This window comes from Ursus maritimus, unplaced genomic scaffold (genome assembly GCF_017311325.1).
Source record: "Ursus maritimus isolate PB19 unplaced genomic scaffold, ASM1731132v1 scaffold_20, whole genome shotgun sequence".
Lineage (NCBI taxonomy): Eukaryota > Metazoa > Chordata > Mammalia > Carnivora > Ursidae > Ursus > Ursus maritimus.
The window spans coordinates 30,405,857-30,433,511 of NW_024424453.1; the positions used below are offsets into that span (position 1 = coordinate 30,405,857).

At 41.7% G+C, this 27,655-nt stretch overlaps 1 protein-coding gene across 2 annotated transcripts in view; it reads left to right on the forward strand.

Moving 5' to 3' along the window:
* CPNE4 (copine 4) overlaps window positions 1-27,655 on the forward strand; it is a 474,248-nt gene that overhangs the window by 407,050 nt on the left and 39,543 nt on the right. For both annotated transcript variants that reach the window (XM_008708689.1, XM_008708694.2), the window contains exons 8-9: window positions 21,157-21,255; window positions 27,108-27,194. In XM_008708689.1, the coding sequence (XP_008706911.1) occupies window positions 21,157-21,255; window positions 27,108-27,194 (186 nt within the window). The remainder of the gene's footprint in view (window positions 1-21,156; window positions 21,256-27,107; window positions 27,195-27,655) is intronic.

Below are 27,655 nucleotides of genomic sequence, written 5' to 3' on the forward strand. Positions count from 1 at the left end.
CTAAGAGGTAGTATTACATGAAAATTATCTGGTTTACAAGATACGACTCGTTCCCACGGCTCACAGTCCTGTTCCAATGGGTGGGGTGATGATCTTCAGGTAGTTCTTTCCCTCCTAGCACCCACCCACCTTATGTCTAGTAGGTACTAGATATATGTGCATATGGACTAGATATGTGTGCATCCTGACACATTAGACTGGAAAACAACACTAGGAAATAGGTTTTAATCTTATATTCCAACTCTGCTCAATAGAGAGTGACCAACTAGGATGCTGGATTGAGGAGGGTTCCAAGATTTTATCCTGATTCAATGAGGAAAGTATAATGATTGATCGGTGATACCTGCAATGGATGAGGATAAGAGGATGGGCAGGGAGTAGTGGGAGGGAGGGATGATAATGTCTATGCTGGGTATTTGCCGCCCTGGTTCAGACCTAAGAGGGTGATTCCAAGAGACAGGTACAGAATCCTCCCTTTCACTGCTCTAAGGACCCAACTCTTCTTCCATGGCTGATACTTGAAATAATGCCTTTCCATTTCAGGGAAGACCCCACCCAACTACAAGGTCTAATTAGCCTCAATATTCACACAAAAGAAACACTAATGGGGGAGTCATATCTTTCCATTAACCATTCTTCTTCCTGGAAAGAATCTCAACAGTTTTCTCAGGCTTCCTTTTGGCCACACAGAACCTGGAGTTTCTGAAAGTTACAAGTAGCTATCAGAGGCAGAGAGTCTGACCCTTTCGGATGACTAAAATTTACAAAATGGTCCATAAATGAGAGGAAAACTCTGACTTGGTCCCACCTACCCATGCTCATGATGAATTTAATAGGCTTTTTTCATTCATGGTCAGCTCAAAAAGGAGAACAAGTTATAAAAAGGCCTTAATGGGGGGGGGCTACTGCAGAAGAGTGTAAATTGCTTCTTTTAAAGGCAAATGGCAGAAGGAAAACTAAGTGAAAGGAGGTACTAGTGGGCAAAGGACTAAGTCATGAGTAGGAGAGACCAAAAGAGAAAGCCATTCCAGATAAAGAAGAACTGAATGATACTCAATATTGGTTACCCTCCCACAGGGCATCAGTTAAAAATCAAGCTAAGCAGCAGGATTGGACTGAATATAAATGTACAGCAACCAAGTTTAAATCTGGATCTGAAAAAAAAAAAAAAGTCCCTATCAGCATTAAGCCTCACACTAGCCCAGAAAAACTATTGAGATAGGGAAGCACCAAAACATCACGAGTCAACCTTCACATCCCATATGTGGCCCGGTGACAAGTGTTTATGCAATATGATTGATTACCCTGCAATTTACTTTGTCAATCAGTCACGGAGTTAATTACATGTTACTCTTGGGCACTATTATAAATAATGGTATGGCAAACAGTGCTAGATTTAATGGTCCTTAGCGTTCAGCTATTAAATTGATGACACAGCCACATCAGTATTGATGAACAAGGACCTTCTGCATCAAGGATAATTTATATCACTAAACGTAATGGGCTATCCCACTCCCAATTTTGCCAAGACATTATTCATACTGATACAAGAAATGAATCCTTCAATAAAGAAGGAACAAATATTATTTTGTTTTGTGGAATTTTTTTTAAATCCCCTGGTAAATACTGATCATGAGGAAACAGGGACTTTGTATCACTGACATAGAGCTTAGGGAAATGTCAGCTCACCATAAAACTTGCCAAAATGGGAAGGGCAGGTGGATTCAGGAGGAATAATTTTCATGCAAACACAGCCTCTCCAGGAGGAGTCTTTGAATGTGCCGTCCACCCTGACTAGAACATCCTTCTTTTCCACCACTCCCCATGTACCTGGTTGACTCTACTCATCCATCAGACATCATCTTAAGTGGCACATTGTCCAAGAAGTCTTCTCTGACTTTCTGAACTGGATTAGATGCCCATCATAGTCTGAGTCATCCAGAAGTTGACTCTGAGACAAGGATTCATGTAAAAGTATTCCCAGGATTAGCTGATAGCTGAGTGGGCAAATGGGACCAGAGAAGGAAAGGAGGCAAAGTAAGGATAGGATATCAAACGAAGTCTCAAAGAGGGGGATTTTGGCTCAATCTTACCATGAATATATATAATGTAGAGTTGTCTCAATCAAGGATAGCACTTAAATCTCTACATGTGTCAGTCACTGGTTAAGGGCTACCCTGAGAACTTTGACTACGACACAAACAGGAAAAACAGTCTGGCAGCTTGAGGACAATCCTCTGACAAAGACATAAGTGCTGGTGTTGGGAGAGAAAGGATATCAGGAGTTGGTGTACCCCAAAATGGTAAATGGATCCAATGTGACATGGGTAGAACACATTGATAGTGTCTGCTATAGTGGCCTTGTGAACTGTTTCCATAGCTGTACACTCTGTAAGATAGCATCTATCATGCAGCATTGCAATTGCTCAGTTAATTGTCTGTCTTAACTACTGGCTTGTAAGCTCTATCATGGAAGGAGCCATGACTGTCTTGTTCTGTATTTTATCACCAGTGACTAGCACACTAGCTGGCCCGCAGGTAGTCCTCAAACAATATTTGCGAAAGGAGAGAAGAAAAGGGGGGCAGGAGCAAAGTTGGTTTAATGGAAGGATTACACTAGTATAATGTATCACACATTCAAGCAAAAACAAATCTTGGTAAAACAGCATTCTTATAGGGATTATACTGAGGTAGTTTCACTCATTTTGAGCATGAGAATCTTGGTTCTAAAAGTCAGGTGTTGTCCATCCAGCCAGGAGTTCATTTGTAACTGGCCAGGAGGGGCTCTTAACTGGATGAGGGGAAAATAATCAGATCCATGGTCTGAAATGAAGGCTGTGATCATTTTACCACACAATCTGAACAAACGTAAATATGATGACATCAAGACTTCTATTAACTCTTAGCTCCTGTTCATTAAATGTGGAAAATCCTTAGGTAATATGGGCCAGAGAACCAGCTCTATTCTGATCACATCTGAATTGCTTTTTGCCTTTCATTCATTCTTTAACATTTATTATTTACATCTGTTCTTTAAAAACTGACTTCTAAGTGGCTTCGTAAAATGGAAGTTTATTTCTCAGTCAAGGAAAATCCAATCGGTGTTCATGGGTAGCTTCATACAGTGATTCAGAGATCCAGGCTCCATCCACCTTGTGGCTCCACCATCCTCTGAAACCTTAAAGTCCTTCCCTTCCAACCAGTGGAAAAGAAAAGAGAGTGAGAAAGCACACCCCCTTCTCAACCTTCAGCCCAGAGGTGAAACACATCACATTCCCTTGCTGGTGACCAGTCACATGGCTGGGAAATGTAGCCCACCCAGCAACAGCCCTACACTGGACTGGGTAGGTAACCTACTCTGCCACACAGTCATTCAACAAATAGTTATTAAGCACCTAAAGTATGCAAAGTTCTGTATTCACTGTCGGGAATAAAATGGTAAACAAAACAGGAGTGGTTGCTGCCCATGGAGCTAATTTACAGTTCGTGGGGAAGATAGACATTGATCAGGTAATCATGAAAACACATAATCCCAAATGTGCAGGGAAGAAAAAGTACAGGGACGGAAGAAAGTTTAAAATAAGCTAGATCTAGTTTGAATGCCTGAGGAAGGAATATTTAAGCTGACACCTGAAATTTAAACAGAGCTGTCTAGAAAAGGTTGGAGAGAAGAACATTTTGGTTAGAGGGAACAGCATGTGCCAACGTCCTGAGAGAAGAAGGATATTTAACTTCTATTATCCTAGGGTGACCCCAACCTACTTGAGGATCAGCGCTTTTCTATTTTTCACTATACCTGTTAACCTCCCATGCAACTGGTGCTCTATAAAATGAACTTTTAAACTGCTTTGCTACTGTGTGGGTTAATAACTTTTTATTTCTGTTCTTTCAAATGATAACTGAATGTGGAATTTAGTTGGATACTTGGGTCTACATATCAAAAACCACCACTGAAAAAATATAATGACAGCTAGGTTAACCAGAAGAATTTCTAATTAGTTTCCACTACCCTTTCTGGCCTCCCAAAGTAGTTACTGATGAAGTTGTTACTGGAAGGGCCATCCCCATCAGTGAATGGATGGGTTTATACCTCCAGGTAAAGAAGTTCTGTTTCATCTCCCAGAGACAAATATAGCTATTGGTCTGTCCAGTGATAGAAATGGAATGAGAAGAAAGGTTCAATTACTTGGATAATAAGGCTGATAAGATAGGTCAGTGGCCCTGCTTGCCACTGTCAAAATCTCAGCTCTCTGCTTGTCCATCTTACAAATGTGTGTCTGTCTCTATCCAGATGAAAAAAATAGGGTGTCTTCCTAGCTAACTCATACAACCAAGTCCTATCTCTCAGGAAAATGTTCTATTCAAAAGTCTGTCTATAATAATTATTGTTTAGAAGAGGAGAAATGAGTCTCTTTGACAAATAGAGTTTCACCAGTAGCAATTTTAGGCTAACAACATAGTCCAAACTCTTGGTTTTCTCATTTTAGCTAGGAAATTCCAAACTCTTTTTTTCCACACTATGTAAGTAAGCATCATAACTCAGTGAGGCACAGATTGACCATGAATGGCCAAGTCTATGTAGGAAGGCTAAGTGACATAGAGACCTTTCACACATATATACACGCAAAAGATGAAATTTCAAAAAATAAGTATTGAATTTACCTAAACTTGGCTGGAGTAAGTCTACATAAGTCTCCAATCAGGAGCTAATTCCTAGGTGAGGACCCAAGATCCAAAAGTGGGTCAGATGTGATGGTTGCCCAAAAGAGTCATGAGTGAGAGGATCCCAAGGATTAGCTCTAGGCCCTGAAGAGTCCTGAGCATCAAAAGTTGTATTCAAAGGATAAGCTAGACACCCAAGCAAGTCACAGAAACATGATAAACACTAGAACAGGGCAAGGACAAAGATGGATGGTAGTGATGAGCCAAGAGGATCCAGAACAATTTTTGTGAATCTGTGATTTTTATGAGTTTGTTTTATATTGTCTTATGGATAGAGAGTAAATCCAGTTTAAATGCCCAGAATTGGTTTGGACATGTCAGCAGCAAAACTGCTTTCTGATGATCATTTCATATGATTGATTAGGAGTGGCTCATTTGTGCATGCCTTTAGGATCTGTTTTGTTCCCTTGTTTTAAAACTTCCAAGTCTTGAACACCTATGATGGTTGCATAGGCAATAATTAAACAAGAGTAGCAAGTAAATGAGCTTATGTTGGGAATACACAGTCATCAGGTTGCCTGGCGTGCCAAGACTTCCTCCTGGCTGTCAGTGAGTCCTCCATTGCCAGTTTGTGGTTTCCAGACCCATTAAGCTACACAAATGGAGTCATCTGTTCCTTTCCGGTCTTCAAGCGCCTTTTCCCCCTAAGGGACCCAGCAGGAGGTTGTCTGTAGGCATCAGATTATAGCAATCAATAAACCACAAGCAGCATGGCTCATTTAGAAACAGAGACATAGGCATTTTGCTGGAAGAAACAGTGATTACTTACCACAGGTCCAGAGAATCATGGTGTTTATTAGAGGTCAAAAATGTGGGATTCAGGGGCGCCTGGGTGGTGCAGTAGTTAAGCGTCTGCCTTCGGCTCAGGGCGTGATCCTGGTGTTCTGGGATCGAGCCCCGCATCAGGCTCCTCGGCTGGGAGCCTGCTTCGTCCTCTCCCACTCCCCCTGCTTGTGTTCCCTCTCTCGCTGGCTGTCTCTCTCTGTCAAATAAATAAATAAAATCTTTTAAAATAAAATCAACATGGCCAGATACTAAACTATCCCTTGGCCCTCAAACTTGTTCTTTCTGTGATTCCTGTCTAGGTGAATCGTACACCAAAATACCCAAGCTTGGGGACAATTCTGATTTTTTTCTTCCTCCTTTTCTTCTCCCTCAACCCCAACATCTACTTAGAGATTGAGACCTATAGTTGCCATTTCCATACTATCTACATAATCTTCCCGATTTCACGGGTTTAGTTCAGGCCCTCATTGGACTTCTGTTTCTCCCTTTTGTTCTTTCTCCACTTGGCAGCAGAGTGATCTCTGTACATTGCCTGCAGAGGACTAACCCAACAAGGAATTCTATAGAATGTTCTGCCACTTGATAAATGCTGGGGTGGAATGACTTCATAAAAACAGTGAAATAACACCTTATTCTCACGTCATGTAATCAGTGCCCAGAGTATCTGCACATGAAACATAGTAGATACACAGTAAATATTCATTCAGTGATGCGTAAATAGGCAGTATGGTATACAGAAAAGCACAGACTCCCTCAAGAGACCAAGGTTCAAATCCCAACTTTACCACTTTCTAACTGAGTCACCTCAGGAAACTTATCTAACATCCCTGGGTTTCAATTTCTTTCAAAATGTTATTATCAGTAGCTACCTAGCAGGTTTGTTGTGAGGATTAAGTGAGATGTGCTTAGAGGACTTGGCCAATGAGTACTTAACAAACGAAAACGACTCAAATGCTAGCTGTATTAAAAACAAATAAATTGACAGAACAGAAAACATGTAATTATTAGGCACCACCTGTACAGGGTACTTTACAAGGAAAATTGAGGATTTGTAACCTCTGACCTCCAGAACATAAAGCCTACATTACACATCTCACCCCAATTCAGTCAATCAAAGAACATTTACCCTGGGCTCATCACCCAACTGGAATTCAAAAACTTTCCAAAAATCTAACATGGGAATCTAAAGGGAATTTAACATGGGGATACCCCAATGTCAAATAAGGATTTTGTAGTTTTAAAAATTTAGTTTGATATTTCCTAGGGAAATATTAATACCTGTTGGAGCTAGATCTGCATTAGGTAAAAATCAAATGGAAGATTTTAGAATTTGCCTTCCAACTTTGGTGAGTCATTACTATCTAGAATGGATGCAATGACACGGGAAGCATGATACAATCATTCTTCCCAGAGTTGATCAAGTATGATCCCACTGGTGGGTGGGAATGACACTAGTGAAGGAGAAGGAAATCACTTAATTTTTCAATAGTTTTAAGAGTAGGACAGGAACTTAAGGACCATTGAGTCTAATGCTTTCTTTCTCCAGATGATAGCCTTGAGTCCCTGAGAAATAAAGTATCCTGCCTAAAAAGGTAAGGGCCATTCTGAGACCAAGAGCCCTTATCTCCTGACTCTATCCAGTATTCCTCCCACTGAGAGCTGTGCAGAGCATTTGTTTCTGTGACTCGGTGAAAAGCAAATCTTTATTCAGAATGTTGAGATCCCCCCACCCCAAAGTGCCTCTCTTCTTAGTATCTCTCTAACATGAGATGTAGGTAGACTTCTATTTCTTTTCAGCGGACATATTATGGATACAGTGTCTCAGACTCTTGAGGCCTGGAACGGCCTTTCTGTCTTACAGCTCTGAGGTGATAAAGTTATGAAGTTATAGATTCTATAATCTAAATTCTGAAGGAAATAGATTATATTCCTGATCTAAAGTCTAAATTCTGTATCAGTTCCTAAAGATCCTCAAAAACATTAAGAGGGAATTGTTACTTACTATTTGTGAAAAGTGCTCCAAGATTCTTGTAGGAAAGATGCCATTCACATGTTTGTTTCATTCATTCATTCATTTACCCAACTAACTGAGTCCTTAATTTTACACTTTATCCATATGGCTTTAATATCTGTTTTTATGACTAGATTGTAAGCTTTATGTCAGTAAAAATTAATTCATCTATCTTTACCATTCATTGCTCTATGTATTGCAGCCAGCTCATTTCCTGACAGTGTAGGTACTCAATAAAGGTGTGATAATGAATCAAAAAAATAAAATAAAATAGGAAAAACAATCCATAGTCACTTTTTCAATCTCCTATTATCGAATATATCAGATTCATCTGCAATATGTTTCAGGAAATATACAGAGGAGGTAAAGATATAGAAAAGAGAGACCAGGAGCCAGAAGAGTGCGGAAGAGGTCCTTATAACTTCTCCTCAAGGAGAACCATACTTCATTATATGTTAAGAATAGTATGCATCATACCTCAAACAACCTACTAGACTGACTTATATCATTGAGTAGAGATTGTGTTCATATTTGCAATTCACATAAGGAAGTTTCCTGAGTCCAACACCCATCAGCCCCTGATTGAATATCAGCTTCCCAGATAGATCTTACACTGTAAATTTGGTAGGAAAGAGTAGTACAGTTTGGACCGATTCAGAGTGACTTTGATCATGAAGATAGAGCCCTTGTTGAAAGCTTGAGGCATAAGTCACTGTCAAAGCCTGCCTCTTCACTCTGCTCACACAACCATGGGAGCCTCAATCTTCCTAAAGGTAGTGAAGTATGAAGTTAAAGAGGTTTGGACAAGCATTTGGGAGCCTCTGAAGCTTATCTGAACTAACCAAGCCTCCCAAAGCCATAAATCTCCAATGAAAGCTTCCAAGGGTGACATACTTCATTGTGGAATGTCTCAGGGATTGGCTGCAGTCCAGAAAAGAAGAGATGTGTAAACTGCAAGATAAAGCCAACATGCGCATCACCCTTCCCTCCTGGGAATCTCTCAGTCCAACTCTCATGAGTGTAACATTTGAGGATATTGCTTGCCTGCTTAGAGTAGTGCTGCATTGCATGATCATAAGGAGTCAGGATGGCCCTTGAATGTTGCTTTCTTTTTTTCTAAGTTATGTTATGTTAGTCACCATACAGTACATCACTAGGTTTTGATGTAGTGTTCCATGATTCATTATTTGCGTATAACACCCAGTGCTCATCACAACACATGCCCTCCTTTCTGTTTGTGGTCAGGTTTCTTATTGGATTGAAGAAGACAGTGTGAGCCAGGATGTAAATGTAATTATTGCCACTATTGTCCCAGACTCCTGGATTTTCTTTTGTTTCTCAATGTGTCCAGAGGCCACATGCATGCAAACTGGCAAGATGATTGTTTTGAAGGCAGATTCTTGGGACCCTCCCCAGAAAACTGAATCAGAATCTCTGATAGGGCCTGGAAATCTGAAATTTAACAAGCTCTCCTTAGGCATAGTAAATCCTTAGGCATAACATTTTCTTATCACCGCTCATTTAATGCAAGCCAGTCATTTTGCAGAAGAGGACTGAGGGGCCCAGAGAGGTAGAATGACCTGTTTAATGCCTCACAGCTGATTAACATCAGAGGCCATGCCAGGACCCACCTCTGTGCCTTCCCAGATCTGTCCTTTTTCACCACCACATCTCCATCATCATATCCTGGAGCATTCGTTGTGGCCTAGCACAAGTTCCTGCAAGGAAGGGCTCTGAGATGCTTGCAGTACCTCTGGAGCATGTAACATGAGGGAGACAAGAAACTCAACTGGACAGATTACATTCCAGTCCCATGCAAGCTCAAGGGTAAGCAAGAGGAAGGAGAGAGTAGCTCTGCGTCCTCCAGTTGTCCCCGCAGGCACCCAGAGCGCTCTTCTGCTCTGTATGTCCTTACTTTATGCTCAGAAAAGGATCTGCTTTTAGCCATTTATCCTTCTGTATAAGTAAATTAAAGAGCTCTTATACTTGCATATGCCACTTAGCAGGTGCTGTTTTCTTATTTGCTCTTGGAAACCTTCCCGACTGTCCACGGTTACAACCCTTGGCACAACCCTCCAGTTTTGCCATGTCCACTGTATTATCTATGGGCAAGTGCATCTCCTGCACTAAATTGTCAGCATCTTGAGGGCAGGACGTCTTTCATCTCTTTTTACCCATTGCCAGCATAATCTCTAGTCCATTGTAGGTGATAAATAAATAATATATGGCGTCAAATAAATTCTTGCAACAACCTAGCGAATAGAGAGGACTTATCATTCCTACCATACGGATGAATAAACTCGGTAGAAAAAGGCAAAGTGATTTGGGGATGATTACACTTGTCCAGTGAAAGGGAAGAGATTTGAATCAAATTATGAATGACTCCAAGAGTGCCACCATTTCTACCGTTATCAAACCACTAACACGTTACCCCCAAGGTCAAGGTATTCCGTCCTCTAGAGGTAACTGCATCTTTAACCAACTCTCTAATTTTGGAAGAGGCAGTTTGGCCTGATTACTAGAAATGTAGTGAGACAAATGCAAAGTGTAAATTGAGAGCAGATTTGGAAGAAAAAGCAGCAGCTGACAGCAAGAAAGTCTAGAACCAAAAAAAGCAGATTGAGTTGAATGACACTGACCTGAGTCTACAAGGGGAACTCATGCTTTGGGATCTTCCTCCCACTAAGCACCTGGTCTGAGTTTCAGGATTAGAGGAAGCCGCATCATTCTGGACACAGAGTACTGGAAAGGAACACAGAGCGCTCCCCCACTGCATATAGACTTCATGTCCCAGATGCTCTGTGTTTCCTCTTGAGGTGGGGATCAGTGAGCGAGGGCAGGCCAGGCAGGGGGACAGATGGTGGATGACTATGCACAGCCTCATTTACAGGGTCCACACTGGAATTAAAACATGCTGGCATACCCAATATTTAGTGTAGATTGTTTTTAAAAGAGACCGGTGATAGAACCTACATTTTACAAGGTCTTGCTTTACCAACTAAGACAAGACCTCTGACCTCTCCCCCACCTTTAAAGTTCACCCTTCAGTTATTTCTTTGAAAATTTCAAGCAGGTTCTTGCATACGCTCACCCACAAGTCGTTTCAGCTACCTCATGGCATAGGCCATACCCCCCACCCTCCTTTTGTGCATGGTCTCCTGCTTCTGCTACCCCCGAAACCAGCTGAAGGCCCTTCTCCACTTTCACTGTATCAGGAGCATTAACCCCAAGCCAAGGGGGATCATATTCCATGGATCCCAAAGATTCCAGCACCATTTTTTCTCTGCTGCTGCTGCTTGGTGCACAGATGCCTTAGTGTGTGAATGCCAATACTGTGCCCTCTAAGGCACCCAGACATTCATGCTGCTGCTGCTCCTACTATCCCTCCTCCCCCAGCCCCTCAGCAACACCTCCACTGCCTGGAGGTGCACCTGAGTCCTGGGACTGCGTTCTGGTACTCTCAGTGCATCAAAACCACTCTCTCTGTTCTCTTGGCCTACATAAGACCCTGGTATTTTGTGAAAACTGCTCTTTCAGGCTGCCTTTTTACTGAAAGCCCCCTCCCTGGGAGAATTCAGACATGAATCCACAGGGACAGAGCCTGTGGAAAAGCCTGAGTGTTTGTCACCAGACTCTACTCAGCCTTGCCCCACTCCTGTAAAGTCCAATTCTTTGTTCCTGGACCCATCTTGTCAGCCTACTCTCTCCTCACCTTAGATCAAGTCCCTCAGAAGGTACTCGGGCTGTCATACAGACAGATTACCATTAGTCCTGCCCACCATTCCAGCAAAGGTGGCTCCCAGAGATGGACATGGTTGAGGTCTCAGCCCTGCCTGCCATTTCTGGAGCTGTACCTACAGAATGTTTATTTGAGAAACTCTCCCCTCCATCTAGATCCTGCATATAACCATCTAACTGGATCCAGCTTCAGTCTCTGCTCTACTATGAAGCTCTCTGTCTTTACTCCATGTAGCACTCTGCCCTGCCAAACTCAGAAGTCCAAATCAGAGTATTCATGTCACAATGGAGGAGATACTTTTAACTCTTATCCTAGTAGCTGGGTCAATGTCAGATAGTTATTGCCAGATCTGCTGTAAGCAATCACAATAAAGTGATTAGAAGATAATCAAGGGAGCTTGGATCCTCTCCCCATGGACATACCCAGCCAAAGTCTGCCTGTGCCCAAGTCACAACCAACAAATAAAATATATTTGATATTCTTTTTGTAGATATTTAGAATGCTGTATAAACCACTAAATCAATTTTGTGTTAAGGGTTGTCATTGCATTTTTACAAAAAAAAGTCATCCCAAATACTAAATTATGGGTGAAATTCTCATAAATCCCTGATCACGGCTGCCCTGAAATATGATTGTATGTATTTGCCTCAAAACTTCTTAAGATGATATAATATTGCCTGATTTCCTAACCGCTGCAGTTAGAAAACTGGTGTAGACTGAGTGATATGAGAATGCAGTTTGGTTCCTACATTGTTAGCATTTAATTTTGAGGGTCTCAATTTAAAATTCCACCTTTAAATGAACCCAGTAAGACCCCTCATGTATTAATTGTTCTGAACAATTTTAAAGAGTTCTTATTATCAAAGAGAGCATTAAAATTGTATATAATTGTATTCTTCCCTGAGAGAGGTCAGATATCGTGAATTCGTTATTTTTAAAAAAAGAAAGAAAGAAAGAAAGAAAGAAAGAAAGAAAGAAAGAAAGAAAGAAAGAAAGAAAGAAAGAAAGAAAAGGAAAGAAAAAAGAAAAGAAAGAGGAGGGGGAAAGCTTTCCATTGGAAAGGAACCTGGCAGAAGTATATTGTGAAGCTCTGCAGTATAATGACAAGGGCCCTGGATATAGAGAAATGAAGCCAGGTTCACAGCCTCATTCAACTCTTGCTAGCTCTGCACTTGGCAATAAGCCACCTTCAGTTGCTTTATTATATTTTAGGATCATCATCTGTAAAAATGGACCCTTTTTCTCCTGGGGTGGGGGGCTTTTGTGAGGATTACCATGAGACAATGAACAATAGACTTTTAGCTCTCCAAGGTGTATAAATATACTTAACAAAAGAGAACAAAGAGAGTATTGTTACATTAACCAGGTATTAATAGTTAATTAAGAATTGTATTGCTTTAATATGATAGTTTCAGACTTTGAAACAGAATGTTGAAAAAGAAATAAAAATGCAATGCCATGTAACTAGGGAACTCTGGATCAGAAAGGGACCTCACAGGGGTGCCTGGGTGGCACAGCGGTTAAGCGTCTGCCTTCGGCTCAGGGCGTGATCCTGGCGTTACGGGATCGAGTCCCACATCAGGCTCTTCCGCTATGAGCCTGCTTCTTCCTCTCCCACTGCCCCTGCTTGTGTTCCCTCTCTCGCTGGCTGTCTCTCTCTGTCGAATAAATAAATTTAAAAAAAAAATCTTTAAAAAAAAAAAAAAGAAAAAGAAAGGGACCTCACAGAACATTCCTTCCAATTCTTATTCTCCAGACACCCATTTTATAGATAAGGAAACCAAGGCACAGAGGTTGAGAAGCCTTCCCGAGGTCTCACAGCACTACCTGCAAAGCTCAGACTAGAACTTAGCTCTCCTGCTTCCCAGCCCCAGCACCTGTGACTACAATCATTAAATTATATCCATAATCCCATTTTTGCATTCCTACACCCATGTCTACAAGCACCAAAGCTTATTATCCAGTTCAACTGTCTCCTTTAATAAAAATTAACAAGATGATTGCAATATCTTCCTTTCCCTTTGCAGTGTAGACAGGACCAAACACTCAGAGAACTACCATCAACTTGACTCAGGAAGAGACAACTTTTTCATTCACTTATCAAATATTGATCTGAGTTCTTACTTGTGCCCAAGAATTGTGCTAAACCCTGATAAAAATCGGAGTACTCAGAGGTTTGCTTCAAGTTGTGGAGATAGGCCAGTGATGACCATGTAGTTGGAGATGTTAGAGCAGATTTAAACAGATTGCAATGGAAGCTTAAGCGGATGGTGTGACTAAGGAGCCAGGAGAAACTTGACAGCAAATTCTGCTTCATCTGAACAAATGACAAGTTTACAATGATAAAAAAATAAAAAGTTGAGAAGTCAAGAGAAGAAGAAGAGATTTCCTTTATCTATGAGAATACTGCAGTGACCAGCAGCAGTATATAGCTTTCTGATCACAATTTGGACAGCTCACCGCTCCCCACCAGGAACTGGATCAGATTCTGACCCTGAGAACTCTGATGTCAAGTCAGCCAGACTTTAAACACTGTGAATATTCAGTACCAGTAATAGATCACTAACCTCTCTGTTTCTCAGTTTCCTCATCCATGAAGTGGAGACAATTATAAACGCTCTCCTCTAGTAGGGCTTCTGTGAAGGTTAAATGAGTCTGACCATGTCAAATGATTAGAACAATGCCTGGGACAAAGTATGTGTTTGATAAATGTTGGTATCTCAGCATGGGAAGACCACTGAAAATTCACTTCAAGGTGCATCAGTCAAGGTTAACCAGAGAAACAGAACTGGTGGGAGATATATTTTAAGAGATTCATTGGAAGAAATTGGCTTACATGGTTGAGGTGACTGCATAAGTCTGAAACCACTGGGAGCAGGCCATCGGGAAGGGCAGGCTGGAACTCCTAGGCATATGCTGAAGTTACAGACGATAGGTAGAATTTCTTCTTACTCAACGAAGCCTCAGTTCTACTCTTAAGGCCTTTCAACTGATTGTATCAGGCCCACTCAGATTATCAAGGAAAATCTCCTTTGCTTTGTTTTTTAATTGAGATGTACCTGGTATGCAAAGAGCTGCACATACTTCATGTGTGTAATTTGATGAATTTGGACATATTCAAACATCCAGGACACCATCACCGCAGTCAAAGTGATAGACATATCTAATACCTCCCAAGTGCCCTATGCCTTTGTTTTTGTTTTGTGGTAAAAACACTTAACATGAGATCTTCCCTTTCAACAAGTTTTGAAGTACACAATACCATACTGTTAACTATAAGCACTCTTTTTTACAACAAATATCTAGAACTATTCATCTAGCATAACTGAAGTTTTGTAACCATGGAACAACACCTTCTCAGTTCCCCTGCCCCTCAGCCCTTGGCAACTACTATTGTATTCTCTGTTTATGAGTTTCACTCCTACAGATGCCTCATAAAAGCGGAATCAAGCCATATTTATCCTTCTGTGACTAGCTTATTTCACTTAGCATAATGTCCATCTATGTTGTCACAAATGTCAAGATTTCCTTCTTTTCTTAAGGCTGAATAAGATTCCAGTGTGTGTGTGTGTGTGTGTGTGTGTGTGTGTGTAACATTTTCTTTCTCATTCATCTGTGTGTGGACACTTGGGTTGTTTCCATATCTTTGCTATTGTGAATAGTGCTGCAGTGAACATGAGAGTTCAGATATCGTCAAGATACTGACTTCAATTCTTTTGGATATATACCCAGAAGTGGAATTACTAGGTCACATGATATTTATACTTTTAATTGTTTGAGAAATGTTCATACTGTTTTCCATAGCTACTGCACCATTTAACATTCCCACCAACATGGTATAAGAGTACCAGTTTCTCCACATCCTTGTCAACAATTGTTATTTTTTTCTTGTGTTTTTTTAAATAATAGCCATCCTAACAGATGTGAAGTGATATCTCATTATAGTTCTGATTTGCATTTTCCGGATAATTAATAATGTTGAACATCATTTAATATACGTGTTGCCCATTTTTATATCTTCTTTGGAGAAATGTCTATCAATGCCTTTGTCCATTATTTTTTATTTGGGCTAGTGGGTTTTTGCTGTTGAGTTGAAGGAGTTCCTTCCATATTTTGGAAATTAACCCCTTATCAGGTATATAGTTTGCAAATTTTTTCTCCCATTTCACAAGATATCTTTTCATTTTGTTGATTCCTTTTCTGGATAGGAGCTTTTTAGTTTGACATAATCCCACTTGTCTACTTTTGGCTTTGTTGCCTATGCCTTTGGTGTCATATCCGAGAAATCATTACCAAGACCAATGCCAAGAAGCTTTTCTCCCATGTTTTCTTGTAGTAGTTTTAACAGTTTCAGGTCTTATGCTTAAATCTTTAATCTACTTTGAGTTGATTTTTGCGCATGGAAAAGGTGAGGGCCAAATTTCTTTCTTTTTTCTTTCTTTCTTCTTTCTTTCTTTCTTTGCATTTGGATATCCAGTTTTCCCAACATCACTTGTTGAAAAGACTATTCTTCATTGTGTATTTTTTTAATGATTTTTTATTATATTATGTTAGTCACCATACAGTACATCCCTGGTTTCTGATGTAAAGTTCGATGATTCATTAGTTGCATATAACACCCAGTGCACCATGCAATACGTGCCCTCCTTACTACCCATCACCGGTCTATCCCATTCCCCCACCCCCCTCCCCTCTGAGGCCCTCAGTTTGTTTCTCAGAGTCCATAGTCTCTCATGCTTCATTGTGTATTCTTGACACCTTTGTCAAAAAGCAGTTGACCATATATGTATGAGTTTATTTCTGAGCTTTCTGTTCTGTTCCATTAGCCTATAAGTTTGTCTTTATGCCAGTGCCATGCTGTTTTAATCACTGTAGCTTTGTGATGTATTTTGGAATTAGAAATGAGGAGTGTCCCACTTTGTTCTTAAGATTGCTTTGGCTATTCTGGGTTGACAGAATTCAACCCTGTTTCATGACAAAATGCTCAACAAACTAGGTGTAGAAGAATGTACCTCCAAAATGATAAAGGCCATATATGACAAGCCCACAGCTAACATCATACTCATTGGTTAAAAATCAAAAGTTTTCCCTCTGAGATCAGGAACAAGATAAGGATGCCCACGTTTGCCACTTCTATTCAACACAGTACTGTAAATCTTAGCCAGAACAATTAGGAAAGAAAAAAAAGAAAAAGAAAAGAAGTATAAATAGGAAAAGAAGAAGTAAAATTATCTGTTTGCAGGTGACATGATTCCTACATGTAGAACACCCTATAGAGTCCCCCAAAAAGAACTGTTAGAACTAATATACTAATTCAGTAAACTTGCAGGATACAAAATCAACATACAAAAATGTTTCTATACACTAATAATGAACCATCCAGAAAGGAAATTAACAGTCCCACTTATAATAGTATCAAAAATAATAAAATACTTAGGAGGCCAAAGATTTCACATTGGAAATTACAAAACATTGATGAAATTAAAGGAGACACAAATAAATGGAAAGACATTCTGTGTTCATGTATTGGAAGACTTAATAGTGTTCAAAATATCTATACTCCTCCAAGTGGTCTACAAATTCAATGTTATCTCCATCAAAATCCCAATGGCATTTTTTTTTTACAGAACTAGAAAAACAATCCTAAAACTCATATGGAACCACAAAATTTCCCTTATTTTAAAGTCAACTGATTATGAACTGATCAACTGTGCCTATAAAATAATTTCACTGCAGCACCTAGATTAATGTTTGATTAAATAACAGGACTGTAGCCTAGCCAAGCTGACACGTAAAACTGACCATCACAACAGGCTAATGAGCAATAAGTTGGCACACCTTTCTTTTAATGGATTCCATGCAAATGTAAAATAAGAACAGGATGGAGTAGTGCAAATTCTCAAGACACACCTATCCATGCATTTCACAGACGGCTAAAGACCCCGGAGACCAGGCACACACTGCTGTCTGTGCAGCCACTTGCCTGGGAACAGCGAACAGGTTCTCTCTGTTGCTTGGTGTATTCAATGAGCTTCGGGTAATCCTAATAGTTTATAGTTTCAATCACAGAATGGGGTTTTTTACACAGAGCAAAGACCTCGATTCTGAATTTCTGCTTCTATTAAGAGGCATTATGTTATAATAGAAAATGTATCAGCTACGGCACCAGACACCCGGATTCAAATCCATCTTTGTCACTTTCTAGGTGTCCAGTTAAGTTGCTTAATCTCTCTAAGCCTGTGAATGGCAATTATCTATGAATGGTAATAATAGTATTGTCATTTCAAGGTTACTGTAAAGGACTAAAGACCATAAACCAAGTGGCATGGGTTCATAAAAGATGATCAGTTAAGACAAGCTATGGGGGTGCCTGGGTGGCTCAGTCGTTAAGCGTCTGCCTTCGGCTCGGGGCATGATCCCGGCGTTCTGGGATCGAGCCCCACATCAGGCTCCTCCGCTATGAGCCTGCTTCTTTCTCTCCCACTCCCCCTGCTTGTGTTCCCTCTCTCGCTGGCTGTCTCTCTCTGTCAAATAAATAAAAATAAAATCTTTAAAAAAAAAAAAAGACAAGCTATGGACGTCCTTTAGTTCAAAGATTATCTAGTGTTAACTGAGTGGTCTTGGGAAACTTACTTTCCTTCTCTGTACCTCCGTTTCCTCATCCATAAAATGAGCCTAACAATAAACTGTTCTGGGGATTAAATGAGTTGATACCTATGTTTTTATATATAAAGTAAATAGATTTAAAATAAGTGCTCAGAACAACGTCTGGTACACAGTAAGCACTACAGTGGTTTAATGATGATAATTTGCTATTTGTGTGGTAGCTGTGGAATCAGGGAGGTGGGAAACCTGGATTTTAGTCCCAACCCTCCCTGGGTGAACTCGTAGAAGCCACTTCACTTCTCTGCCATCGCATCTTTCTCTGTAAAATGAGGGAGTCGATTGGACCCTCTGTGGAGCTCACACATGGTAAGACTGCATACTAAACTCCACAGATGCAGGGACTTGAGACGACTTCTGGCTCACAGAGAGTTCTCAGCTGCTGATCTCTGACAGATCTGTCAAGGCTTCCTTATTGATTCACACCAAGAACTCTGCCTCAGTGTCAGTTTTTCTACAGGGCAGTTGATCTGTTTACTTTTCACCAAGATGTGTTCCTCCCTCAACCGCCTCAGAGCTGTCACAAGCCAGCTTCATGGCAGGGAGAGGTGGAAAGAGTGTTTTTGTTTTTCTGCTTCACTGTGTCTTCCTTCCTTGAGGGTCCCTTCTCAGAAAAGTCAAAACAGAATTCTGCGTCTGCCATAATGAGAAATGCTGGCCAATCGAAGAAGCAGGGCCCGTGTGAGTGACAGGGCCTGACCCCAGGAGGCCAGGACTAGAGTCCCGTCAAGCCTGACTCATCCTCCAGCCCGTGGAGGTTCAGCCGTCTCTCCCTCTCTGCCCCTGAGAGATAGCACATTACAAACGTCCTGAATGTTGTGGACGGCGGGTGGAAGGGGGAGAGTAACTAACTAAAGCATGACGGGACATCTAACGGAAGGCAAAAAAGGAGTGACATGTGGTGTTTTCCTAAAATTCTGTGACAAGCTGATGTACTCTGTACATCCCCTCTTGCCTTTTCTATATTGTACTGTGACTAGGGAGGCCGGGAGAAGGGGATTCAACCTCCTCCCCAGTGCAGAAGAGGGTTTAAAAGTCTGCTTCCACCGCTTTTCTCTCCTGTGCTTCTGTCCTCTTTATTTCTTTATTTGCTCTTCGAGGAAGAAGAGAATCTGAGCGTGTCTCATGTGTCCCATGGCTGTATTTACTACCAGGCAAAGTTAGGAGCCTTAAAGACAGGGTCCCAAGAACCACCCTTCTTTCTTTCTGTGTCCAGGCCCCGGTCATACGTGTGTAAGGCGGGAGAGGCAGTAATGAGGGAATGGCAAACAAAGAGAAAAACCCCTGGTTGTGAGTGACTGCAGATCAAAGGACAGTGTTCAACAATGTGATATTTACAATGCACATTCTGAGCCATTTTTCCAAGTGGCTGAATCATTGATTGGTTCCACTGTCCATTAGAATAAATGAGGAAGAACTTCATCCTACTTTGAATTAAAAAGGGGGTTCTCAAACCTCCTACTAAACATGGCAGTGCTTAGCATTTCAACCAAAAAGAGCTTAGCGGTTCATTAACAGTATTTTGCAACCTATATAACTCCCACTAATCTTAGCATCTCCGAGTTAGAAGAAAACTCAAAGAACTTCCCACCAAATCCTCTATAACATTCCCTACTTGACTTTCTCTTCCACATTTTTGGGGCATAGTCCTGCAGTTTCTTCTTAAACATTTCCAACAATAAAACACTCACTCTTACACAAATAGATGACTTTATTTCTGGACAGGTGTAATTCCTGAGAAATACTTTTTTTGTTGTTATTTCTTTGCAGCTTCCTCACAAGATTTGTTTTCCCCCTTTTGGAGTCAGACAAAGTAAATTGAAATACCTTTTCCTGTGACAGCGCTTTAAGTACTTAAATGGTTCTCAGTCTGGGCTACATGGTAGCAATCTCAGTGGCTGAGAACAGCAGTGATTTCTTTCTTGTAGATACAAATGTCCATCCTGGGTCATCTGGGGACTCTGCTGCATATTTCCCTGACTTAGAGACTCAGATTGACATAATAGATCCTATTAGTAGTTTACTTTTAGAATCTACCAATTGAGTAAACATGTAATGACCAAAAAACCTAAGTTGAATGGTTTCAACTGAATTTTAATTGTAATTCTTCAACTTCCTGGGGTCAAAGATTCATTTCAAAATCTAGATAAGATATCTTGAGTTCGACCTCCATGTACTGTGGAAGTTGACACCCTCCCCAGTGTTTCTGTGGGGTTCCACTCCTAGGAGTCTTCTGTCCAGCTCTCCCTCCGCAGCCCTGCTCCCCTCAGTTTTCAATCCCTATGGGTCATATCACACTGCTCTCCAGTCTGTTTGTCCCAAAACATGGACAGAGCCCCTCACCTTTATTCTCTGAGTCACCACCAGCATAATACTTTTATGGGTGGCAGAGTTACTAGAGTCTCAGGGATAACAGGAGAGGAGGAAGTAGAGAGGGCACGTGATGGGAGAAGTATCCAAATGACTTGAACTTGACATTTAGACCTCACAGTTTCCAAAGTTCCTTACCTATCTCTTATCTCCTCCTACTCCAATGTCAGGCCCATCCTCAGCCCTCTGATGAATCCTTGCCAAACTTCTCAACCCACACCGCTGAGTCCTATGTTTAGTCTCTAGTTGCAAAGGGAAAACTCAACCTGACATTACTTTATTCAGCAGAGCAGTGGAGCTCCCTTTGTCTGAACCTCTTCCATTTTGATTTATTCTAATATAATCTCCTTCATAACCAAAGGGCTTATTAATATGTTTTCCAAGCAAAAGAATTATCTACCATAGCCTCCACATTGAAAGAGAAAACAAAAGTTGAGAAATTCGTTTTTCTTCAAGATGCCTCCAAAAAAGAGGCACCTGGGTGACTCAGTTGGTTAAGTGTCTGCCTTCAGCTTAAGTCATGATCTTAGGGTCCTGGGATTGAGTCCCACCCACCCCTGTTGGGCTCCCTGCTTAGTGGGGAGTCTGCTTCTCCCTTTCCCTTTGCCCCTTTCCCCTGCTCATGCTTGTGCGCTCTCTCTCTCAAATAAATAAATTAAATTAAATTAAAAACTTAATTAAAAAAACCACTATAGAAACTAAAGGCATACTACGTCCATCCCACATGCCACAATCCTGGAGTGCCGGGCTTTTGCTCCAGACCAGGCATCGCTCATCAGCTCTTCCTCATAAAGCTCACACTGCCTTCAGCTGCTGTGGGTTCACTCGTAATTTTGTTTTTAAAGATACTTCTTTCCTCTTGCAGTGCATAGTATGGGACTGGGACTCCAATGGCAAACACGACTTCATTGGAGAGTTCACCTCGACATTCAAGGAGATGAGAGGAGCAATGGAAGGGAAACAGGTAGGTGGTAACCGCACATGGTATTTCCCCCCAGCACTTCTCTCATGATGCATCCTGAGCACCCACTACACGTGGGACACCGAGAGAAGAGGTATCAATATTTGATTAAATGTGACAAGTAGGAAGCATGGTGGGATTTGAGGACCTAAATTCTACTCCTAACCCAACCCAAAGCAACTAGCATGTCCTTGGACATGACACTGTCCCAATGTGGTACAGCTTCTTTATCAGTAAAACAGAGAGGTCAGATGAGAATATTTCTAATTTCCTTTAGCTGTGTAGCCTTGGACAAGTGACTTAACCTCTCTTTGCCTGTTTTCTCACTTAAAAATGAAGGTGATAAGTATACCTACCTAATAGAACTTTGTGGAGATTAAATGAGATGATCTATGGTATGTACTTAGCAGAGTGCCTAGCATGTAGCCAGCATTTCCCGAATATCTGCTTATGGTAGTACCATTCTTTCCATGACTCGGTGACATTAATTACACATTGACTGCTTTGGAAAATTACTGGATTCCTCCAAATATTCATTATGGCCACTAGACTTGCTTTTGGCTTCACCATTTCCCTCATACACTGGACACACATATATTTACATTATTTGTAAATTAGTCACTTGCTGTCATCTGGACCCTCACCATGTAACTGCTATTCTTACCTGTTCATTGTTCACCTGCCCAATTTCTAGCCATAAAACCTGTATCTCTTTGCCTGTGGGCTTGCTCTGGTGATGGAGCTGTTCTGCCTATGCCCACAGCAGGCTAAAGTATGAGGGGAGGTGTGGCTCCGTCCAGGGAACAGCCCTCAACAAGTAACTAATGGGGGTTGAAGGACAGATATCCCAGCTCTCTTGCCCCACAGGGGGCAGGGTCTAAGTGTGTGTTCTCTGCAGTTTCCTAGAGCTCCCCAGCAGGGATCGGCCCTGGTTGCCCACAGTGGTAACTGACTTGCACACCCCTTTGGCAGCCTGCGCATCTCGGTTCCCCACTCCTCCACTGGTGCTTCCTGGTATTACCTCCCAAAGGAACTACTTATACTTAACTCCTTGCCTCCAGGGAGCTCAACACCAAACCACCTGACCTTCTTACTCTGGGGCCCACTGTCCCCATGGAACAGAAAAGAGTGACAGCTGAGCCTTCAGTGGCTTTGAGAAAGGTGTTTCCCTTCGAGATAAGATCCTATGCCTAGCATGGTCAGAGGTGCTGAGTACAGAGGATGCCACGACTCACTTTCCATGTCTCTTCTTTCAGATATTAGGTCAAGATATACCTAGACTGGGAATAAACTAGCATTCTTTAGAACAGGAAGCTTAACGTGAATCAGACCATTTGTCAAGAACTTACATTTGGCCTAGAAAATCAAGGGCTACTTTCCACATGGCTCCCACGAAACCTGTTGTATATGTTCTGTTAAATATTCAGGATTACAAGCAACTTGTGTAACATGCAGAGACCTTTGCCACAAGCAGGCATGGTTCAGGGCCACAGTCAAAACTAACATGAAATTGGGGCACCTGGGTGGCTCTGTCAGTTAAGCATCTGCCTTTGGCTCGGGTCATGATCCCAGGGTCCTGGGATTGAGTCCCGCTTAGGGCTCCCTGCTCAGTGGTGAGCCTGCTTCTCCCTCCCACCACCACCCCCACCACCACTCTCTCATGCTCTCTCTCTCTCAAATAAATAAATAAAATCTTAAAGAAAAAAACACATTAAGTTATAAGTGATGTCACAGCCAGGATAACAAGATAGCCAGAGAAGTTGTTGTTCTGTTGAACCAGGCCCTACTGAACTAATAAATCAATGAGTTGTCAATACCACATATTAGAGTTCTAAAAAGTTTTACAAAGCTGTGCCTTGTTCTCCTACAAGTAGAAATAGCCAAATCAATAACTGTGGGAAACATTTCATCTTTGGGTTTCTAAGAGGGTAGTACAAGTAAAATTATAGCATATATTATAATTGAAGAACACCAAAGTCTAATGCTTTCAAACAAACAGAAATAAATCTTTATGTCCCACTGAGGAAATGAATCATATGCTGTGTACTTTTCTGTATCACTGAGATACCGGAAAGATTTTATTTAGTTCAATCACTCAGTCCCATTTGGGTACAATGGGACAATTTGCGCTGTGGGAAATGTTCTTATTTATTGGTTCTACCAGTATTTATTATGGAGCACCTACTACGTACCAAGCTCTAGGTGTAGACTAAAATATAAACATGAATCAAATAAACAAAAAATAAAAATGTCATTACAGTTTGGGACAAATGCTATAAAAAACTGAACAAGTGTAGTATAAAGGTGTGGTATTGGAAAGATAACCTGAAAAGGCAGTTTTAAGTTGAAGTCCCTTAAAGATGAAAATAAGCCAGCCATGTAACAAGCAAGGGAAAAGCATGCAGGCTGAGGGAACAGCATTACCAAGTCCTGAGTGAGGAAAGAGCTTGGTGTGATTAAGGATGTGAAAAGAGACCAGTACATCTGGAGCAGAGAGGGTAGATGAGATGTACTCAAAGACAGAGGCAGGGGCCAGGAAAAGCACATTCTAATAGCTCAAAGAAAGGGGTTTGGATTTTCTTCTAAACGTGGTAAGAGACAGCTTTGTGCTCACCGGGACAGGAGCCACTAGCTATATGTGAGTGTTTTCGTCTTACTTTTAATTAATGAAAATTAAGTTTCAATTTCAATTCCTCAGCCGCCCTAGCCACACTCCAGTGCTCCATAACCTCATGTGGCTAGCAGCTTCAGTATTGGTTGGTACAGATTTAGAATATTTCCATCATTGCACAGAGGTCTACAGGACAGCAGTGCAAAGATGTTCAAGCCAGAGAATGACATGACTGGTTTTAACTTTCTAAAAAATGACTCTGGCCACTGTATACATAATTCATTATATAGAAAGTAGACAGTGAAGCAGATCTGTCAGGAGGCTACTATTGTAGGCAAGACAAGAGGTGATAATGACTTAGGCTGAAAAAGTGACGATGGAGGCGGAGAGAAGTGGAGTGATTTAAGATGGGTTTTGGAGACAGAAGCTACAAGGTGTGTTGAGGGTTTGGATATGGAGGGAATAGATGAGTAAACGTTGGTGCCATTTCCTGAGTAAGGAAGTCTTGTTTCAGGGAGGTCCAGCTAGTGAGGAAAGTTCAAGAATGGGGTTTGGGAAACTGGGGGAGAGGCCTACCTGGAAATGTATTTTGGAGCCATCAGCAAACAGGTAGTTAATGTCAAGAGAATGGAGGGTAGGGAGAGAGGATAAAGGAGGCTGGAACTGAGGAAACTCAGGAAGTAGAAACAGAGACAAAAAGAGGAGCCATCCTCTTTTAAGCTCCTTGCTGTGAGAGTCATGGTTCTGTAGGGTAAATTCTTGATTAACTTGGTTAGTTCTCAGGGGGCCTTCATGAACAGCCTTGGTTTGAGGTGGCCAAAAAGGAAACTTGCAAGAACAAATAGGAGAGCCACCCCCAAGACCCTTCCAGGGGAAGCACTATGTTAACAGCCAAGCTTTGGAGTGAGACCGATGGGGTGAATCGCAACTCCACCAGTTGCCACCCAGAAGACCTGAGCCTCATCTTTCATTTCTAAAAGGGAGTTGTGGGAGAGTTAAATGGGATTGTACATGTAAAGCAAATAGCCTATAATAACATGAAAATGTTATCCCAACACAGATGCAAAATACTTAGACCTGGTTCATCAGCACCCCCTTCCCACCCAACAGGCATAAAAGCCCCAAGTACCTGCAAGTTCTAATTCAGCTTCCTTAGAGCCCTTGTCTGGCTGTGCCAACCCATCCTCTACTACTGCTTTGCCTTAGCCTAAGATGGAAATGGGTAGACTTTTCATGGATTATCATTATAGTTCTTAAGATAACTTGAAATCTAACTCATTCGAAGTTTCATTTGTTATGTCCTGCTTGACTGAAGAAATTGAGGTTAAGAGAAATTATTGAAAATGACAAAGGAATTATCACAGCTAATTTTGGATCTTTTCTTTCCAATTGTAAGGTAAATCCCTATGCTATTTGTTCATACTCTGACAGAGGAAGGTTTGGGGGGAAGGCAATTTCAGTTTTGATGGGCTTGGGAGGGACTTGGGGTGCTTTGTCTGAAAAATACTAGATCTACTTTAAGACAAGCTGGAATTCTTGTTTATCAAGCACTATTCACATGGAGAGCAAATGAGAAGAGAACCTAAGAGAGGGAAGAAAGACAACCATCATCATGATGGAAAGATTAGGCCTTAAAAAAAAAAAAAAAAAAAAAAAAACAGGGCTGGAGATGCCTTGATTTCAGGTTCAGTTTGACTCTTCTTTCTTCCTCTTCTCTCCTCCCACCCTCCCTTCCTCCTTCCTTCCCTTCCTCCCTCTCCCCCTTCCTATCTTCCTTCCTTCCTACCTTCCTTCCTCTTTTTCATTCCTTCCTCTTATGGAAAGAGTTTTAGAGGACCCTTAGCCAGTATAGGATTCCTTTCTTCCCAACCCTTATGTGGTTGCCCAGCCCCTCCTGGAACTTCCCCAGTATTGAGAAACTACTGTTCTCAGTTATCTGTTGTTGAGGGACAAATTACCCCCAAACTTCCTGGCTGAAAACAACAATCATTATTTACTCACAGTTCCCTGAGTTGGCAACTTAGCCTGAGTTCCCCTGGGGCAGCTCCTCTCTATTCTACATGATGCAAGCTGAGCTCACTCATGCATTTGTGCCTCGGCAACCGGGATGGCCGAGACATTTCTCCATGCACTCTTCTATTCTCCAGGAGATCAGCCTAAGCTTTTTTACATGGTGGTAAAAACTCCCAGCAGCAAGGAGAAGGCAAGCCTCAGTGCACAGGCACTTTTTAGTCCTCTGCTCATAGCACCTTTGCTAATGTGCCATTGGCCAAAACAAGTCACATGTCTAAGCTCACCGTTATTGTGGGAGGGACCTGCACAAATGCATGGACATTGAGAGGAATGGATCAGTGGGGGTCAAAGCTGACCAGTCTATACCACTCACATCTGCCTCAGAAACTGCTTTATTTTCAGATACTCCCAATTGTCACAGAAAGTGAAAATCTGTTTTCCCAAGTGGAAATCCAAGGATATGGCTCCCATAGAATGGTGGGCAGGAGAATGCAGTGGCTTTTGGATGTTTGACTTGTAGCTGGCTTTGTCACATGAAGTCTTCTGTAGGCTGGAAAGGTTGATGTCTCTTCCCCTATACGCTCCCTTACATCCCAGCTACCTCCTCAGTTCCCAGCCACTCCTGCAGCTCTGACACTATCCCCTTTGGAGGTCTGTTGTGTCACTGTTGTCATATGTATCACTCCATTATTTTAGTTCTCAGTGAGGTTCTTTGCAAACTCATTATTAACTTTCTGTAGCCAGCATCCAATATCTCTCAGTGTTCTGATATTTTGAGCCATTTCCTAGGCACTAGCACTCAACACTTGTGTTAGGAATGTGTCTATAGATGTCTCCTTCCCTCTGTTGCTTGATTTGACCCTATTAATAAAAAGCATTTATAAGTGCCAGGCACTGTTTTAAATGTATGACATGGATTAATTATTAAAGCTTCACAATAATCCTGAGATAGATACAATTATCAGCTCCATTTTACAGAGGAGATATCCAAGGTGTAGAGGAATCAAGTAATTTGCTAAGGGTCGCATGGCTGGAAATTGGCCGGACCAGGATTCAAACCAGGCAATCTAGTATCAGTCTCACTCAACCATGCCTCTGAACTGTCCCTCAGGATGCAAGGGCGATCACGCAGAGAACATTTGTCAGCCCTCAGATCCACCTGCTGCAGCACCTGGGGGCTTGGCCTCACTGAATGACTCCCCTTCTTCCTGAGCAGGCTTTCTTGTTGCAGGTGCAGTGGGAGTGCATCAACCCCAAGTACAAAGCCAAGAAGAAGAATTATAAGAACTCAGGCATTGTGATTTTGAATCAGTGCAAGGTACGTACGTAGTCCCTCTCTTTCAGGAGTGTGAAGCTAGGGCTGTCTGGGAGGAAGATAGTGGGAGAGAATGTCAAGGAGATGCGGTATTTTTTAAAATAAAAATCAGAAAGTCAATGTATTAATGGATATGCAATGAGAAATGTAAACATGGGTGGTCTTGGAGCTGTGGTGGCTCGATGCCACCATCCCTTCCACAAAGACAGTCATACCCCCAAAGATGGAGAGTCCTGGTCACATGTCAGGCTCTTCTCTGTCCGGAACAGCATCAGAGGGAGAGCCCCCAAAAGGGTAAGCCAGCACTTCCAGAGCCCCCTCCTGTGTGCTTGTTGCAGTGTTCATGCTTTCTAGGTGGCACCTCACCCATGCTGAAAGGTACCATGAACACAAAGCAATGGGGGAAGATCACAAGGGCCGAGAAACTCCTCCCAGAAGGGCTCTAACTTCACAGAAAATCCTAC